General features: G+C 46.3%; 1 protein-coding gene across 1 annotated transcript in view; it reads left to right on the top strand.

The window, feature by feature from the left end:
• Nucleotides 1-205: 205 nt before the first annotated feature.
• The window catches only part of LOC8043140 (cyclic AMP-dependent transcription factor ATF-3), a 78,616-nt gene continuing 59,605 nt past the window's right edge, over nt 206-19,216 (top strand). The window contains exons 1-2 of the mRNA XM_040217943.3: nt 206-275; nt 14,257-14,444. Of these exons, the coding sequence (XP_040073877.1) occupies nt 206-275; nt 14,257-14,444 (258 nt within the window). The remainder of the gene's footprint in view (nt 276-14,256; nt 14,445-19,216) is intronic.

Raw genomic sequence — 19,216 nt, 5'->3', positions numbered from 1 at the left:
CCGAAGGAAGCTCAGGATTCGTGAAAGCTCCCCATCAACAAGCGGAGCTGTTGGGATGGTGCTGGCCGAGATAGCGGAGCTGTGACTTGAAGCGTGTGCTGCTTCAGGTCTTTGCTGGACGGCTTCAGTCAACGTTGTTGGGTATGTGGAGCTAGTTCGTCGGTAGTAATCGACGACTACGTCTTTCGGTAGTGCTCTCAGTATAATGTCAGCCATCATCGTGGAATACGTGTCTGACCCAACCCCGAGAGCCTTCAGTCCGCGGATGTTTATCTGTAGGTGGTCGTACATTCGTCGTAGATTTCTGGTGTCGCTTGATGAACTGACGGAGGGCAACGTCCGCAGTTTTGCCAGATGGTCTTGTTTGATTCGTCGTCTGCTTCCGAATCGACCAGAAAGAATCTCTATCGCGTCATCGTAGCAGGCGTCAGTGGCCTGTAGCCCTGCGATCGCTGCAGCTGCTGGTCCGGTGACAAGAGTGCGCAGATAGTGAAACTTCTGGCAGCGCGGGACGCTCTCGTTATCATGGATAGCACTAGAGAACTGCACCCAGAAGCTCTGCCATCCACCAATGTCGCCGTTGAACGTCTGGAGACGTAGCTTGGGAAGCTTGACTCCCGTGGCTCTATTAGCTTGTGCTGTTTCTTGGTCGCTGTTGCTGACTGCGTCGACACCGATGGCGGAGGCGGCGGTTGTCTTTCCTTCTCCCGGAGGGTAGCTGCCCTACTACCCAGCGCGGCGATCATTCTCGTAGTCTCGTCATCGTACTCGACTAATGCAGTGTATTCTGCTACGAGGTCTCCATCGCTGATGTGGTCTTCGGTCTCGGTATTAATTTGACGCAGCTCGTTGTTGCTCGTAGTCAGTCGTTCGAGCAGCGATGTCAGAGTAGCCAGGTCTGCAGTTTCAAGAACTGCAGTAGCTTCGTTGATGAGCCGGGTGTTTTGCGAACGTCGAACGGTGCGCTTCGATTTCAGGCGTTCCATATGTACCTGTTCAAGATCCCACAGCAGTAGAGTGTAGTCGATCGGCAACGTTCGGAGTTCCGCTTACGCTGTTCGAGCCTCAGTCCCGGGTTTCGGCACCATGTACTTCCAGGCGAAATAATTCGTTCGAGGTTGTTGAATTGAGAAGAAATACACTCCTTTACTGATGGCATATTTACGTATGTACAGGCAACTGTGCAGGGGAAGCTTTTCCGAGGTCCTCGCGCATCAGTCCATTCTTTTCTTTTTGCCCGCAGTCCCACGAGCTATTTCGGCAATTCGCAACAGGGGGATCACGTGGTTTTCCCCCTTGCGTTCTCTCTTCAGAGACCCCAGCCGCTTTCTCCACGATTGTTGACTTTCGATTTTCGACTATCAGCATCGTCGGAAATCGCGGCGAGCGATCGACACAAGAGACGGTTCGCCACGGGGCTGACGGCGAAGGTAGAGGGGGACAGGTTTTTGTTGACTTTCGTGTATGTCCCAGAGCCGCTGTCGCCGTAGTTCCCGTAACCGCCACACGCGGCTGCGGATCGGCAAATAATGCGTTCCATTTTTTCTTCGAGATTTCGCGCCGGAGAGCAGTTTTTCCGAGCAGGGTGACGCGTTTTTGGTCACTTGTGATTGGATAAACAATATAAGAAAATACAAACTGCCAATTCATTCAGAATTAAAATGGTTGCACTACCCCCTTAAACGCTTTTCAGTTCCAGCAGTTCGAACAGTCCAGCGTTGTTCCGGCGTGTGTGGCGTATGCTCTCGCGCCCTTCGCTCCGCTCCCGCCACGCCCGTGTCGGCGTCAGCGCTTTTCTGGTCCGGGCAGCGAACTCTTCGGCCGTCACTCGACGAATCTCGGCGACTCCCGGCGGCGGCGGATCCGCCGCGGTGACCGCCGTCGCGAACGACGTGCCAGCACCCCGGGGGCCCTGAGGGGCCAAGGCGAGCCGCATCGCCCCAGTCACCCCGACGCGCGCCGTGAGGCCTTTGAGGAAGCGACGGGCCCTTACGCAACCGGGCACGGCCGCGGACGAAGCTCGCCGATGACACTTGGCGCTTGGGCGCGGGGGCGCCTGGCCGCTTCCTGCCCAGAGATCCGTCTCGCGGCGTCGTGCCCCCCACAGAGGGCCCGCTCCCTCGCGATGCCCCGTCGCGCGCGGACCGAGCTCGCCGCCGTGCCGACGGGGAAATAACGGGGCTGCGCCGGCCTGTGCCGTAACAGGCCGGACTTCTAGCAATGCGTCGGACGAGAGCCTACGAGACTTTTTCGTCCGGCTAATCTATGACTTTAAACTAAGGGGGTTGGAGCGCGACTCCTATCGACTGCTGCGTGAAACCTCCTGTACCTCACTGACCACTGTGTTCGAGTGCCCGCGCAAAAAGGGGACAACCATCAGTACTTGGCGGAGGAAGGGGTTGGATCAGACGTGCGCAAGGTTTCTGTGGTCAATACCTCGGAATTCTAGTGGAGGCGAGCGAATATTCCTGTGATAACCGGACGACTGGTGCCATAGACGTAGACTATGGGGGGGGGGGGGGGGGGGGGGGGGGGGGGGGGAGGGGCAACGGGGCTCGTGCCCCCCCCCCCCCCCCCGAGCCCGGGTCATGATTCTTACCGAGACGCTGTTTACGTGCCATGTAACGAGCTTCTAGTAGCGGCATGTAAACAAAATAACGCCCACGTTGCCTTTATTGACAAAATACATGGGAAGTGGAATTCCAGCGTGTTTTCGTTAGCTTCAATCTCCAGTTCTGGCGAAAAAATAACGCGCAGCAACCCCCTTCCCCCCCTCTCCGAGAGAACTCAGCCTGCCCCCCCCCCCCCCTCCCCCCCGGGAAAATGGAAAGTCTACGCCGCTGACTGGTACTGTACTGCGTCTCACAAACATTTGTAGTGAAGCCAGAGGCATGGGCACGAGCGCGTGGCTTTCGAAATTGCCTGTTACACACGAATCGTTGTACACAGTTCTTGTCCAGACATTTATGAGATGGAGCTCGGAACTCAGCAGCCGCCATCAAGTCCGTGTCCACGAGCGCATCCACTGCGCATGGTCTCCGAGCTCCCAGAAAGACGATGCGGTGACTACTAAGGCTCGAATACTTCCTTCAAACTAGACCAGCCTACCATCCGATCATAGTCGAGTGAAGTGAACTCTCCAAGACGGTGGCCATCACTTTTGGTCTATTCGATTTTATCCGAATGCCCCTTCGGTTGCTAAAGGCCCCTCGAATATTCAAACATTTCGCGTGCAGACATCACTCGAGGGCGTCCATCCACCCGCGACTACGTAGATTATCAAAATACCGTACAGACTAATACTGGAAACTTCGGTTTAAAATGGGAGACGGAATTAGAAAGCGATCCTGGCGGCATGGAGTGGACAACTTAGTCTATGAAATATTCCCTTTTTTTGATGGTGCATAGGGAGTATAAGCTTGTGATATTGGACCTCTTGGTATTTTGACGTCAATATGCAGTGTGTTGTATAGACCAGTCAGATTTTGTACAATCTAAATAATTATTAACCTTTTCTGAGCTTGTTGATTTGTTTTATTCCTACCGAAACATGCCTTATTCGATGCCCTTGGCTCCAAGTGACCATAATTGGCGATAGGCATCAATTTTTTATGAGACCGACTTGAAATGACTCTAAGTGACTAGAAGTGATTATTATTGATAATTATATTAACCATGTTGAAATAACCTGAGACGTTGTCCCGTCTATTTTCTGTCCCTTCTACGCTTTGATGCTTCTTCTCTACCCGTCTCAGGTTATTTCAACATGGTTAATATTCACCAGGTGGCCTGCACCCTTACGATTTTTTCTATCATAATTATATCATTTTTTGTTTGCTTACGCCAACGTCACTAAAACACTCAGTTGGAAAACTGCCATAAAGACTGCTCTCAAAAAGTGGCCCCGATCTGTCCTCGAGAACCGAGCTAATGGCGAACACAGCGCCGCCATTTCTCCCGCAGCGACCACTCGAACAACTGCACGCGACGTCTATTTTGGCATTAATCGGCCATTTTGGCGCCGAAACAGATATAGTGGAAAAAGTTACAGGGGTGCCACCCCCGTCTCCCCAGCGGACGCGCCGCGACTTGCGACCGAAGTTAAAATGCACCTAGGTCGGGACGCGCTACCTGAAAGCACCGCTGAGGCGTGGTTGTATAAAAACAATATTAATTGTGCCGCAAAACCCTGCAAACTAAAGGTTTTAAAAACATCACGCGCCCATCATATTGTACTAAACTCCAACAAATTTCATACAAAAAGTGTCTTTTCCGTTTGTTTTTATGCAAAAACATGCTTTCTGAAAGCTCAAGCTGACCACAGTACAGACAACTGATAAAGAGTGGCGCTGTTGTCGTATTTAGCTCGGTCTCGGTGGACGCCAGCGGCCCAAGTTTCGACGATGAGTTTCCCAACTGAGTGTTTCAGTAACGTTGGCTTCAAGTAGCTTTTGCTGGCTATTAGCATATTCTTTGACCAGATTGACCCTAAATGGCTGCCAATGGCTATTGATGAGAGAACTTACAATTATCTATTCGGCGTTGGTGGATGCATATGGCTTCAACTGGCTATTATTGGCTATCAGCCTCCACTTTTATATATATTTGAGAGATATGGCTACAAATATTAATAATGAGTAATAAAGACTTTGAGCTATTTCTGTTTATAAACTGGAATGACTTCAGGGGGCTATTAATATGTTTCTATTAATTATAAGCCATACTCATTTTAATATTTAGAAAATGGAATGGCGTCAAGTGGATAATGTTGGCTATTTGTATTTATTTTGACCAGATTGAATTGAAGTGGCTGCTGATGGATATTGATGAGATCATTAATCAATTATGTGCTATTTCGGTGCTTAAAAATGATTATGGCTTCAAGCGGCTATTATTGGCTTTTGCATAAAATTTTAGATAAATTTGATCGAAATGGGCTATACATGCCTATTAGTGACTAGTGTTGATAGTTATGGGCGTTTTTGTGTTTACTAACTAGAATTACTTTAAGTGGCTATCGTTGGCTGTCAGCATCTATTTCTGACCAGATTGGCTTCAAATGGATAGCAATGGCTATTAGTGAGTATAATTTACAGTTATGTGCTATTTCAGCGTATATAGGTGAAAAGGGCCACAAGTGCCTATTACTGGTTATAAACATTTATTTTTATCGCAATGGCTTGATTTGGCTACAAATGGCTAGTAGTGACTAGTATTGATAGTTATGAGTGATTTTTGTGCTTACCAACTGGAATGGCTTTAAGTGGCTATTGTTGGCTATTATCTATTTTTGTGCAGTTTGGCTTCAAATGGCTAGAAATGGCTATTAGTGTGTATAAACAATTCTGTGCAATTTCAGTGTTTAATGATAAAACAGGCTATAAGTGGCTATTATTGTGCCTTGAAATGGCTACAAATGGCCATTATAAAATAGTGTTGATAGCAGGCTTGTACAAGACCCTCACTAAAAGTATTTAAGTTAAGTTATAACTGAGTACCACGAACACTAGCAGCTGAGTAGAGTATTAAATACTCAGATTTGTAAAGTAATTGGGTAACGTAGAAAATACTCAAAAAAAAGTAACTCGTTAATTTCAAGATACTCTCAAGTTACAATTTTCTCTGCAATTCATTGCCAAGCGCAAGCGAAGTAAAAACAAATTCTTCCTCCCAGCCACTATGGAATCTTTGGGAAATTTCTTAGCTAGACTTTGGCTGCCGCTCAGGCTTCTAGGAGGTCCCAAGTAACTACGAATGAAACAAATAAAAATGTTTTCCCTTTATACCCTTGCTATGGCGACGACATAGGCGAGGGCAGCGCGGGGCCCGTTCGCCTGCGGAGCGAGTTTCTACACAGAGGCTCGCCTCCGACGCTCCCCTTGTGTCAGGTGTTCGTTTCCGCTTCCCCCGTCAGTGCACTGGCGGTGCCGTGCTGTCGGGTGTCGGGGAGTCCAGGCCAGGGGAGAGCGGGCGCCATCGTGGTGGGCGCCGGCGGTCATTCGTGCTACCGAAGACAATAGCGAGTTTTAGTAGACCGTGTTTCCCCCTCCGCTAAGTCCCTCCACTACCCGGAAGTCTACAGCCAAGGCCATCGGCGCGCAGGCGCAGTGGCGGTTTCTTCGCAGCGGAGGGGGAAACATGGTCTACTAAACTTGCTAACGCTGCGTACGCTACGAGCGATGGGCCGACGGATCGGAGCGGTGTAGTCGCGTCTTACGAGTCTTGTGTGCGAAGAGAGCCTAGTGAAACGAACGAGCGGTGTGTGCGACTGCGTGCGGATGCAAAGGCATTTCTGAAGCTGGAAGGCTTTCTTTTATATGCTTTCACTCCATAACATTGAAAAATAAACTCCGAGTTGCTGTCGACTCTTACCAGACACTTGCAGAACCGACCCTCTCTCCGACACAAGTGCCCTTCCTCTGGCTTGTTGCCTTGTACACATCTTATGGTTTTGCCCAGATGCCCTTCAGCTTCGGAATCTCTGTTTCTCTTGGGCTTGGCTACAAAGAAATAGTAGGAAATTGTGCTTTGACGTTTTGCCCATTTAGGAGACACGACACATGTCCGCTAGGATTGAGGCTGCGACACCTGCTTATCCGTGTCACCTCTTTCAGCAGAAGCACGGAAGTACACTGTATTACCTGGCACGAAATGTATCTGCAATGGCAGGACGTTTAGCCAAAATAACTGGACTTCAATATTTTCCAAGCTTCCCGCCTCTAAAGACAATAGAAAGTAATTAAAAGCTAACTTTAAAATTAGTACAAGTTACTTGAAAAAAGTGTTTAAGTTGGAGACGTTCGACGTACTGACGTCTGACGTACTGACGTTCGAAAGTATTTGCAAGATACCAAGTTATTCACAAAAGTATTTAAGATACAGTAACTTGAGTAAAGTATTTAAGTTACGTACAAATCTGGTTGATAGTTATGAGCGATTTTTGTGTTTACTAACTGGAACGACTTTTAGTGGCTATTTTTGGCTTTTAGTATTGATTTCTGACCAGATTGACTTCAGATGGCTATCAATGGCTATTAGCGAGTATAATTGACAATTCTGTGCGATTTCAGTGTATTTGGATGAAACTGGCTACAAGGGGCTTTTACTCGCTATAAGCATTTAATTGGCTTAAGATTGCTACAAATGGCTAGTAGTGACTAGTGTTGATATTTATAAGCAGGTTTTATGTTTACTAACTGGAATGGCTTTTAGTGGCTATTGTCTTTTAGGAGCTATTTCTGGCCAGATTCGCCTGAAATGGCTTGCATTGGCTATTAGCGAGTATAATTGACAATTATGTGTTATTTCACTGCTTACGGACGAAACTGGCTACAAGTGGCTAATATTGACTATAAGATTTATTCTTTATTTAATTGGCTTGAAATAGCTACAAATGGCTATTAGTGACTAGTGTAGATAGTTATGAGTGTTTTTGTTCTTACTAACCTGACCGGCTTTTAGTAGCTGTTATTGGCTATTATCATTTATTTTTGATCAGAATGGCTTCAATGGGCTAGCAATGGCTATAGAAAGTATAATTGTGGATATTCAGAAATAGCCATTCATAGCCATTCAATGGATGTTCACGAATAGCCATTCATAGCCATTTGAAGCCAATCTGGTGAAAAATAGATGCCGATAGCCAAAAAGAGCAACATGAAGCCATTCACGTTTGTAGTCAAAGAAATAGCTACTAATTATAAATACTAGTCACTTTAGCCATTTGTAGCCAATTCAAGCCACCCAGGTCAGGAACAGATGATTATAGCCAATATTATCCAATTAAAGCCAACCAAATCAAGAATAAATGCCTATAGCAAAAATTATCCAGTTGAAGTCATTCAAATCTATACATGCTCCAATTGCATAAATTGTAAATAATAGTTGCAGATAGCCCTGTATAGCCATTTCAAGCCAATCTAATAAAAAAGATACTAATAACCAAAAATAGCCATTTGAAGTAATTTTCATTCCTAAACACCGAAATAGCACAAAATTGTCAACTATATTCACCAATAACCATTGCCATTTGAAGCCAATCTGGTGAAAAATAGATCCCAAGAGCCACATGAAGCCATTCACATTTGTATACAAAAAAAATAGCTATAGCCCGGCTAATTATAAATACTAGTCACTTTAAGGCATTTGTAGCCAATTCAAGCCACCCAGGAACAGATGATTATAGCGAATGAAAAATGACCGCATCTCCACGTGGTGAGTTATGTTGATTGGGGCGAAGCTCTGTAAATGTCGACGATACTGATTTTATTGTTCATAGGTAGTGCTGACGGTGCTGATTTTTTTTTTTATTGTTCATAGGTAGTGCTGAGTTCCGGGTTGCGTTTCGACTTCGTTATTACTGCCTTATGGTCGGTGAAATGCAGAGCCAGTGGTTCTTCTAGCGGATCAGCTTGGATCCGCTGGAAGCCGTGGGAACGCATCTCCCCCGCTTAAGTCAACGGGTCATGTCAGAAAGAGAATGTGTGGTATGGAACGTGGTCATATACGCATTTGAGCATTTGACCGCAGCGCCCTCTCGTCTAGAAACGTTGAGCCAATGCATGCAAAGTCAAATTTGGGGGTTTTACGTGCCAAACCAACGACGGGCATCTGGCACGCCCCAGCGGAAGACTGAGGACTAATTTGGACCACCTGGGGATCTTTTGACGTGCAACCGAAAGCTCGGTTACAAAGGCATGCAAAGTTTAACGCGTTTCTATACGCATTTGACCGCAGCGCCCTCTCCTGTATAGACGTTGAGCGTATACGTGCAAATTTTCATCCATGACATCCCCAGCTCTTGACTTACTACCACATCTCAGAGCCCCCTACTCGTCCCGCAGTCGTGGCCGAGTGGTTAAGGCGATGGGCCAGAAATCCGTTGGTGTCTCTCCGCACAGGTTCGAATCCTGTCGACTGCGCAAACATTTTTTCTTTTTCTGTGAGCACGGACGCCGGACGGACGGATGAACGGACGGACGGACAAGGCTAGACGCTAAGGAGCTTCGCCCCTAATATCCTATTAAAGCCAACCAAGTCGAGAATAAATGCCTATAGCCAAAATTATTCAGTTGAAATCATTCAAATCTATACATGCTCCAATTGCATAAATTGTAAATAATAGTTGCTGATAGCCATGTATAACCATTTCAAGCCAATCTAATTAAAAATATATGCTTATAGCCAATAATACCCATTTGAAGTCATTTTCACCCATAAACACCGAAATAGCATAGAATTGCCAACTATATTCACGAATAGCCATTCATAGCTATTTGAAGCCAATCTGGTGAAAAATAGATACCAATAGCCAAAAAGAGCAACATGATGCCATTCATGTTTGTACAGGGTGTCACAAAAAAAAAATTACACGGTTTTTATTACCGCAAAAATAAACTAGGCATCGCGGAAAGCTTATTCTCCGCCCAAAGGTAGCGCTAGAGGTCACAACCAGATGCCAACGTTTCAGCCCGATCCGATACCTTATTCATAAGTTATAAGTGTTTTTCTGAAATTGTCAATCAGAAAATGGCGGCCGACGGAGTTTTCTTTTCGAATAAATGAGGCTCTATGGCACCAGAAACCGAAAACGAGCGAAAATGGGCTTCATGTTCCCATTGAAATTTTCAGGAAATGACTTATAACTTTTGAATAAGTTATCGAATCGTGGTGAAACTTTGGCACCTGGTTGTGACCTATAGCGCTACCTTCGGGCGGAGAATGAGCGTTCGGCGATGCCTAGCTTATTCTTGCGGTAAAAAAAAACAACAAAATAAACTAATTTTTTTGTGACACCTTGTAGACACAGAAATAAGTAATACTTATCAATGCTAATCACTTGTAGGCATTTGTAGCCAAGTCAACCAAACCAGGTCAGAAATAGATGCCTATAGTCAATAATAGTCAGTTGAAGTCAATCTAATCCATACACACTCTAATGGCATAAATTGGCAATAATAGTCGCTGATAGCTTGCTCAAACAAAAATGTTCACATAACTTTCTGTTGCGTTCAGGCCATGCGGGCATCCCAGCAAATGAAGAGGCCGATTGTGCCGTGAGTTCTGTTAAAGGAGCTGTGCAACAATTTCAGGGCTTTGCTTAAATAATTGTGGAAGTTGATGCCTGACACTTCTGCAGTGAACTACAGAAAACAGATTTTGCCTGGATACCCTAGTTTTTACTTAAAAAAATGAAAAAGATCCAGGTTTTTGCCGCCTCTCAACTCGTGCATCGTCTTCCGGGTCACGTGCACAGTGACGTCACTAGAGTAGGCGCGGAGTTCCGGAAAAGTTCTCTCTTTAGAGCCATCAGCGAGCAGCGAGAACTCATCCGCTCGCGACCGCGTGACCACCCGTCCTTGCCCGTCCGGCGCTGTCCCCCTCCTCCTCCGGCTTCTGGCGGCTGTTCGCGGTTTTGTAAACCTAGGATAGATGGCGCCACTAAAACTCCGTATAATAAAAGTTTTGTCGATGATACCAGGGTTTTGACGCATTTATATATATGTTGGAACGACAAGATTTATAAAAAAAGTTACCTTTTATCGAGCAGGTATTCGCACAACTTGCTATCTTTCTTACAACGACCCAAGTGACGTCACGCCGCTTGTTTCTCATGGCCGCCGCTCGTGGCTGCAGGTCGGGAAATATTCCAAGTTTTGCCTCGCTATTACGCGGTGGAATCGCAACATTGCGATGAAAGGAGGTGTGTTTTCTGCCATTTGTAACACAGTGAACAATATCAAAAGCAGAAAATGCCAATTCTTTCAACGTTAAAATCGTTGCACAGCTCCTTTATGTGAGAACAGTGAATACGCAACAAGTACCTTACAAAGACTAGTACACTTCTTTGGGGTTTTGCATTGGAGCTAAGTGGCAACAAGTGTGGACCAATGAAACGGACAACAAATTACACGCGGTAAAATCTTTGCTAAGCGAATGGGAAAGTGTCCGGCATGAGGAACGCGTTTATGAAGTGGTACTGTGTTGGCTGCGAACCGGTCATGCGTGTTTAATGCATGGGCATCTCATGCACGGGGACGGGGAGGATGTCCTAGAATGTAGACTCTTCAATCAACCACTGAGCATCTTACACCTTCTAATTGATTGCCTTGCGTAAGACAAGGAACGGTACAAACACTTTTCGCAAATGTACGCTGAACAAACTATTTTACACTTAGCATCTTTACTTAGTGATGACTGTTGAACCGCTGACTGACCCACACAATTGTGTTTTGTAGCGTTAGCTACACTGGCCGAGGTTGAGCAGTTTCGCGTGGCCCTCATAATGAGCCGTGCTCATTGTGCGAGCCGTGTCCATTATGCGGAGCGCGCGGCGGTGGCGGCGGAGCTCCGCATAATGAGCGCGCTCCGCATAATAAGCACGGCTCATTATGAGAGCCACGCGAAACCGCCGCCGCGCGCTCCGCCACCGCCGCGCCCCAGAGCCGTGTATACACGAACTCAACTCTGTGACGTCACGGCGCGGTGGTGGCGCGTCGGTCGCACTTCCGGTCTGGGGCTGTGGGCAGAAGTCCCCATGCCAGACGTGTATTCCTGCGTTGTTTTGAAAGGAACCAGACAAAAACCTGCCTTCTTGACAAAACGCCGCGACTGGGGCCGTACCAAAAGTGTCGAGAAAGGTTTGAAGGTCAGTTTTCACGTACTCAGTTCGTCCGAGAGTCTGGATATGTGCCGTGAAAAGGGTGAAGCAGACGCCGTCGGACACGATTGCTTGGGCGGAAACCACTTTGGGTTAAATTTACGGATACTTGTGGTCATCACATTTATTTGCTTTGTTCCAATATAAACGCCGGAAAACCGTCAAGTTGTGCGGACCACCTGCGGACTACGCTCAGTGCGTCTTCAAGTTCAAACGGTCGCCTGATCGTTCGAACTGTCGTGTGCTCTTTCAAACGTTTCTGCTTATCGTCTGCTCTCTTAGACGACGCCGGCCCGTAGACCAAATTCTGGCCGGGTATTTGCGATAAGAAGTAAGTGCAGGCCTCAAAAGACTTAAATTTAAAGGTTGGTAAGCAGGCTCGATGTAAACTGTAGATACAAGGAGACGTTGATCATTGTTACCAGTGACCATCACCGACCTGTTATGCTTAATTCACTTGGCCCGATTCTGCTTGCGATTTTCAGTATCGACGTCGGCCATCTCAGCTACGGTTCACGCTTTTGCAGCCCGAGCGGCGTCGCGACTGAAAATTGCAAGCGAAATCTCATCATGCGAATCAGGCTTTAGCGTACATACTGCTGCGTCCACACGGAATGAATCGCCACATGTCACATTATTTACGCGAAGTTTTACGGTGTAACGAGCCTCGGTAATTTCGCTGACGCCGCTCAAGATAGTCAGACATCGCCAGGAAGACGTAGAATCAACAATTCGAACGCGAAAAAGGGCAGGGGGACTCACACCGACGCCGACAACATCGCATTTCAATGGTTTGGTTCTGGGCGACGGCGAGCTTCTTGCCCACACCCCCATCACGCACGCGCGGCGCCGGTGGCGTCCGCTAGGGGCGCTCCGGTTTGTTTGTAAACATGAGTTGGTGTATATAGAGAGTTTGGTCAATGGGAGGCGCGGGCAGAGAGGGCGTGCCCCAGACTCGGAAAGAGAGCTTAGCATGCTCTCTTGACCGACCAGAAGCTGAAAAGGATCCTCTAGCAGTGGTAGCGAGAAACAGTTCCGATCAAAGGTTCGTATATGGTTTTAGTAAGCGCGTAAGAGTGAAGTGTAGTAACTCTTCGTGGTTGAAAATAAAGTTCACGTGAAGTTTCGATCATAATCATGCAGAAATATGTAAGAAACGAATGCGCCGCTCAACTCTGTTTTGCTCGGACAGAGTGTGACCGCTCGGACGGCAGATTCCTGGCCCTCGGCGCTTGGCGTAAGGATTATGTCGATCGTTCCGCTAGTCGCACTCTCATTCCACTATCATTTTGGATGAGCGTGATTGAAACATCACGTGTACTATATTTTCAGTCACCGAGAGTTACTCCGATGCACTTATCAGGTTTGTTTCTCGCGACCACCGCCAGGGTATTATTTCCGGCTTCTGGGTGGTCACATTTGAATTTCTGAAGACGCCCTGGAACACGCCCAGCCCGCTTTCGGCCAATGGCGCTTCCTTATTTGTCTGCTATACTTCCCAACAAATGGCCAAACTCTCTACATATACGGCTCTGCCGCGCCCGCCTCGCCGGTCTGCGCATTCCAGAGGAGTGGCGTCATAGCCGCGGCAGACGCACTGGCGCCGCCGCGTGCCCAGCTGTGCGCCTCCGTTGCGCAGTAGCCAAGTCTGACGCTGCACCGGAGCCGCTTGATAGCGCCTCTCATTTTTTAGTTTTCTGAACGATATTGGCCGTCTACACCTACTATGATTTTAGTTTGTACCCTATATGCACTTATACATAAATATAAATAATCTTAATAGTTATACCACAACACTAGCTAATACAGTGCAACCCACTTATAACGATCCCACATATAAGAACGTACTGCTTATAACGATCAGTTTCTAGAGTTTATAGTTTAGAAACGCTCATTTTATAGTCCAGACACAACTATAATCACTTATAACGATTAAATTTTCTTGTTTCTTTTATTATCGCTATATAGTGGTTTGCACTGTGTATCCCTTTCTTCTCCATAACCTTCTTTTGCAATCGTGCTTGTACTTGACGCATTATGGCCTTAGAAAGCGCCAATAAACTCAGTCGGTCAATGAATCTAGTCGATCGCTGCCGCAGCACTCGTGTTCGTACCCAGCTTTCACCCTCGGTGGGTGAAGAGCGAGTACTCCTCACTAACTCACCATGAGCCCCAGCCGAATACTGTCAGCAGCCACTTCAATCTCTGATGGTAACTTTCCGAGCTTAGGAAACATCGACTTTCTATAGACGCTTTACGGCAGCTGTGCTTGCGCGCCGTCATAACCGACCTTTAGTTTTTGTTTCCTCTTGTTTTGATCTCTTCGCCCCCTCATTACCACAGCAGGACAGGTTAGTGCCATCTTAGGTTCAATTGTGTTCTTCTCTCCAACATTGGTCTTTGTGGAGGCTCGTCAAAGCCCGCTTCAGTGGCTTGGTATCTTGGTAAGACAAGAGGAGGTCAGTAATGGCGGATGTAATCTGGCGCGTGTGCAAGGTGCCTATACGCTACTTGTCTGGTTCAACGCTCAGTCCGACTCGCGCAGCCTTTGTCGCTGATTCTTAGCATCGCGCGCTGCGTTGTCTCCTCGCCCGCAGGCTCCCGGGCAGGTAGCGGCGCGAGCCCGGGCCAGCCTCGGCCCGACGCTGGCCGGGAGCGGGCTGGGGACATGTTCGGCCTGGCCCAGTCCGGTCCGCACCCTCCCCAGGGATTCGAGGCCCCGACGCCCTGGCTCAGGCGGCAGCCGCCGACCTCCTGCTCTGCGCACAGCTGGGACTGCGCATGGGTAAGTTAACTGGAGGGCCTTACTTGTATTAAGCTGCTCTTCAATGCGAAAGCATTAACTGTCCCATGGAGCGAGCCGACGTCCTCAGCTTTGAAACCGCGCCAAACAGAACCTTAAATCCTATCTCCAGGTGGAGCCAGCTCCCAGCTATGAAACCACGCGAATAGCCTATAGTCGGTAACGACTCAAGAAGGTAGGGCGAAGGAAAGGAAGGTGGCAGAAGAGAAAATAGACGCAACGCTGGCGAGGGGAGAAGAAAACCCCCTCCTCTCGCCAACGCTGCGTCCACTTCCTCCCCTCCCACCTTCCTTTCCCTCCCCCTACCTTCTTAACCAGCAACATACTATAGACATCGGAACCTAGTTTCCCCGATCCTAAAAAAGCGGAGGGAAGCTGATGGATTTCGGCTTCGGTCCCACTGACTTGCGCGCGTCGTAGTTTTAAGGAACAAGGCTCCCATTGGCCGCTGCGCGTCAGTTTCAACTACCACCAGCCCATGGTGCTGCGTGTCCGTCAGCGGGCCGGTAGTACGAAGCGTCTAAGGCCAGAGCAGCGAGGAGAGGGCTCGCTCTGCCGTCGATGCAAATACGCCGCAGACGAAATAAGGGAGCGGAAGAATGACGTGCATGCTTTCGCATTCACAACTCATAAGAGGTGCTTAGGAGTACCTCGAGCCTTTTTTTAGTAACAATTTAGTTACTTCTCGAGGGAAGGAACGAGTAACGTCCCTTTTTGATCGAGTAACCAATAACGGTTTTAGTTACTTCCGGGGAAGAAAGACGCCGTTTTTGCAATAATAATAGTAATTGGGGTTGTGTGGATATTTATACAGCATGTAGTCGGTCAGCCTTTTCAAAGTTGCGACGAGTCATTCGCTGTAGATGAGCAACTTAGCCAGTGCAGTATAACTGCTAGGGGTCTTTAACGTGCACCACGCTGTAGTGATAACATGCATTTAACTTAAAAAGAAAAACAACACAATTCGAATTCTTGCGTCAGCTGTATTTAATTTTATTTCCATGTTGGACGTTAGACATTAGACGTTTCACGAAGGTTCGACGAGTTAGACAAACGTCTCGGAACTTCACATCTTATACTGACTCTTAAGGAACGTCAAAACCGTTTTTTGCCCGATGAGAGTCATGAAAGTCGCGTTATTATATGACGACATGGCCTTCAAACAGGTTCATCACTTCTTCCTAAACACGTCACTCGTGCAGATCACTAGACTGAAGAAACTAGCTTAGGTGTTGGTGAAAAATGCAGTGAGTTGCTTTCGTGCCATCACGAATTCCGTGAGTTCGAAATCACTTGGAAGTGATCAAACAATGTGATCAGACACTTCCTTAGGTTCAATAGACTTCTTAGGCATCGTTTCAAAATACGAGCTCGCTGATTTCGCAAAGCACCAATAATAATAATAATAATAATGTTGCGTGTATGCTTATACAGCCCGAAGGTAGCCAGCCTCAATGGGCGTCTGGTGGCTTAGCTGTAGATGAGCAATTTAGCCAGTGCAGTACAACCGCTGGCCTGGGGTCTTTAACGTGCACCACGCAGTAGCGATACACGACCGCACGCCGGTAGTGCTCATCCAAATCGAAACGGGCAGGGGTGGGGATTGAGCCCAGGACTTCTGGGGTCAACAGCGCGAGCTTTCGCTCCACATGCTCCGAGCTGGTGTGCGCTAGCCCACTCGGCCACCGATCTTTTTCCTTTTTTTTATTATATGGAAAGATAAACAATTAACATAAACCACTTATTCAAAGTTCACGGCTTAGTTCAGTGTCATTTGTTAAGTCAAAATTCTTTGATATCTATGAGACTACTAAATAAAAGTAACCATTCCGGAACTACTTTTTGAATGTCATACACACTTTTGATACAGGTTACAAGGTCCACGCCGTTTCTGCCCTGGCTCTTGTCTGAGACGGGTAAAAGTGTCAGATAGACAACAAGAGAAATGTGCTCACAGTATTATAGTATAGTCACACTTTTCGCTGCACATATCTACTCAACCCTTTATGAGTGATAGGTTCCCTCCTTCCGGATGAGCCACCAAGAAAGAAACACAACGAGCTTTATTCGGCTAACCCCTTCGGACACGCTCTTCCATCTCTTTTTGTATCCACCCCTGTCTAGCTTCTCTTCAGTTAGAGAATTCTGCACTTGAAGGTGGTCAAAATTAGCTGGAACATGCAAGGTACAACAGTTTAACCCAAGAATCTGGGGACAATAAAATATACGAAGCTTCTTGTTTATGATTCTCTACGCTATCCCTAAGCCTTACAGATTCAATCTTTATCTTCAGTTAGGTCGTTTCTAATTCTCATTGTACTTGGTGCCAGGAATCGGCAACGTTTATCGCTCCACTCAGGTAAAACGCGGACAAGAAAAGGGGGCCTCTACAAGCTCAGTGAGATGCTTTTATTTTTTCTAATCAGTTCCCTTCGAAAGAAGCTTTGCAGAATTCAAATTGAATGCGATCTCACCAGAAAAGGACCCTTTCTATTTCTTTACAAAGCAACACAACAGAAAGAAAACATTGAGAGTACGTCAGGCATGACTTCATTGCATCCGTGAAAACCACCCTGATGCCTCAGCTGTGTCTAAGGAAGAGCGTTCAATCGAAAACCCTTGCTGCGCTAAAACAAAGAGATTATTTTGTTATCAGTCACCTAGCACATCATAGTGACTGCCTACATTTTTTTTTTTTTTGTGTCGTGTCTTTATACGCTTACCACCACAACTTTGCTCATCTCTAGTAATCACCAATGAACGTATCGCACGAGTAGGAATTCAGTATAAAAATCTAAGTGTATTCTGTTTCTTTCCACATCGGGAAGTTAGTCAGCCCCAATGAACATCTGCAGAGTATATCCGCTCTAGATGAGAAATTTAGCCAGTGCGGTACGACTTCTATCCTCTTTACCGTGCATCGCGCACTAGTGATGCACGTGGGTACGATGCTTATCCAGCGCGAAAGAGGCAGGGTGGGGTTTATTAAGCCTAGGATCCCTGGAATCTGCAGCGCAATCTTCCGCTCCACGTACTCCGAGCGTTAACAAACACGGCGACCAATCTCGCATGCTTTTAAGCACTCGAAGGCATTTAAAAAGCTAGGCCTTATTAACAACATCAAACATTGTATGGCGAATACTGCTTCAGGAAAAAAACACATTTCAGAATAAAGAGAAATACCCATTTCCTAAGCTAGGTACCGCGATACCTTTTAATCTCAGTAACGGTTAATACACATTTTTAGCCAATAACAACGAGTAATGATAGTTAGTTACTCTTCTCCGGTAACGTGAACATGTCTGTTCACGAAACATGCGCAGTGGGAGTTCCTCCATGGCCAGGCGCACCACAGCGTGGCGACGCAAACGTATTTTTTCTGGAACAAACATAGATGTGCCTGAGGTATTCGCGAACGGATGGATGGTACACCTAAGTTTGTGGTTAGCGTGCAATCAGTGGGCTAAAGCGCGCGGAGCGTCGAGTGAAAGCTTGCGCTGCAGAACGTCCTGGGTTTGACCCCCACTCCCCGTCCGTTTCGATCTGGATGAGCTTTGTACTGGCACACGTTCGTGTAATCGTTACTACGTGATGCACGTTAAAAAACTTAGGTTAACGGTTGTACTGAACTAGGTAAATTTCTCATCTACTGCTAAGAGAAGGTCACCCGTTGAGGCGTACTAGCATCAAAGCTGTATAAACATACAAACAACTTTTTTTTTTACGTAAGGATGACAAACTTTTTTGCAATGAGTGTATTGCAGGTAAAAGGATAATTTTCGCGGGACCGCGTTACTCGTGGTAGCGGACGTTAGAAAATGCTCAATACTTACTGATCAATTATCTAATTAATTAAAAATGACTAAGTGACTTTTAATTAGTGAAAATAGACATATGGTTTCAATTAGAAACATCAAACCAAGAATATAAATCATTGTCCGCGGGGAAAACCACAAATACAAAAATGATGCACTAAAACACTTATCTACCGCACGCCAATCGAATAAGATTCAATTCAGTTCAATTCAATTCACCTTTATTAACTCCAGTTTGGAGAAGGAGACGGGGAAAAAAGCTACATTGCTTAGCTTGACAGGTCCCTGCCTCCCATACAGACTTGGGCAGATTAGTCGGCACTTGCAAACAAACAAGAAAAATGCATACAGAACATTATACCGCTTTTGATATGATGAACAGCACAGAACTTTTAAAATATTATTTGTTGTTAAAATGCAATTCTCTAATTTTTGTATTTTACATATTTTCTATGTGAATATTGTTTTTAGTGAGTTCATTGATGGTAGGTGGTACACTATACTGGAGCATTTGAAATCCGTAATTGCTTCTGGGGTACGGCACTCTCCAGTGCTCTGGACTACGCGCATGATAAAACAAAGAGTTTTTATCTAGCGAAGCTAAGAGAAGAAATGATTTGTTATTATAATAAATTTCATCTTTATATATTTCTGGATTAATGTCTGTGTATATAAGTCAAAAACAGACGTTACCTTAAATTTTGAGCGTAAAATATCGGCGTGACTATTATATCGTACATTAGCTACTAAACGTAAGATCTTTTTTTTTTTGTGCGATGTATAATCTGTCTAGGTCTAATTTTGTCGTATTGCCCCATACAAGTTGGCAGTACTTTAAACGGGAAGCAAACAATGAGTTATATAAAATAATTTGACCCTTTTCTGGTAAACAAAAACGATCTTTATAAGTAATACGTGTTATTTTTACAAATTTAGACA

Source organism: Ixodes scapularis, unplaced genomic scaffold (genome assembly GCF_016920785.2).
Source record: "Ixodes scapularis isolate PalLabHiFi unplaced genomic scaffold, ASM1692078v2 PGA_scaffold4__175_contigs__length_147842914, whole genome shotgun sequence".
NCBI classification, from domain to species: Eukaryota; Metazoa; Arthropoda; class Arachnida; order Ixodida; family Ixodidae; genus Ixodes; species Ixodes scapularis.
Note: the sequence above shows the minus strand (reverse complement) of the source record. Positions and strands in the feature narration are given on the sequence as shown.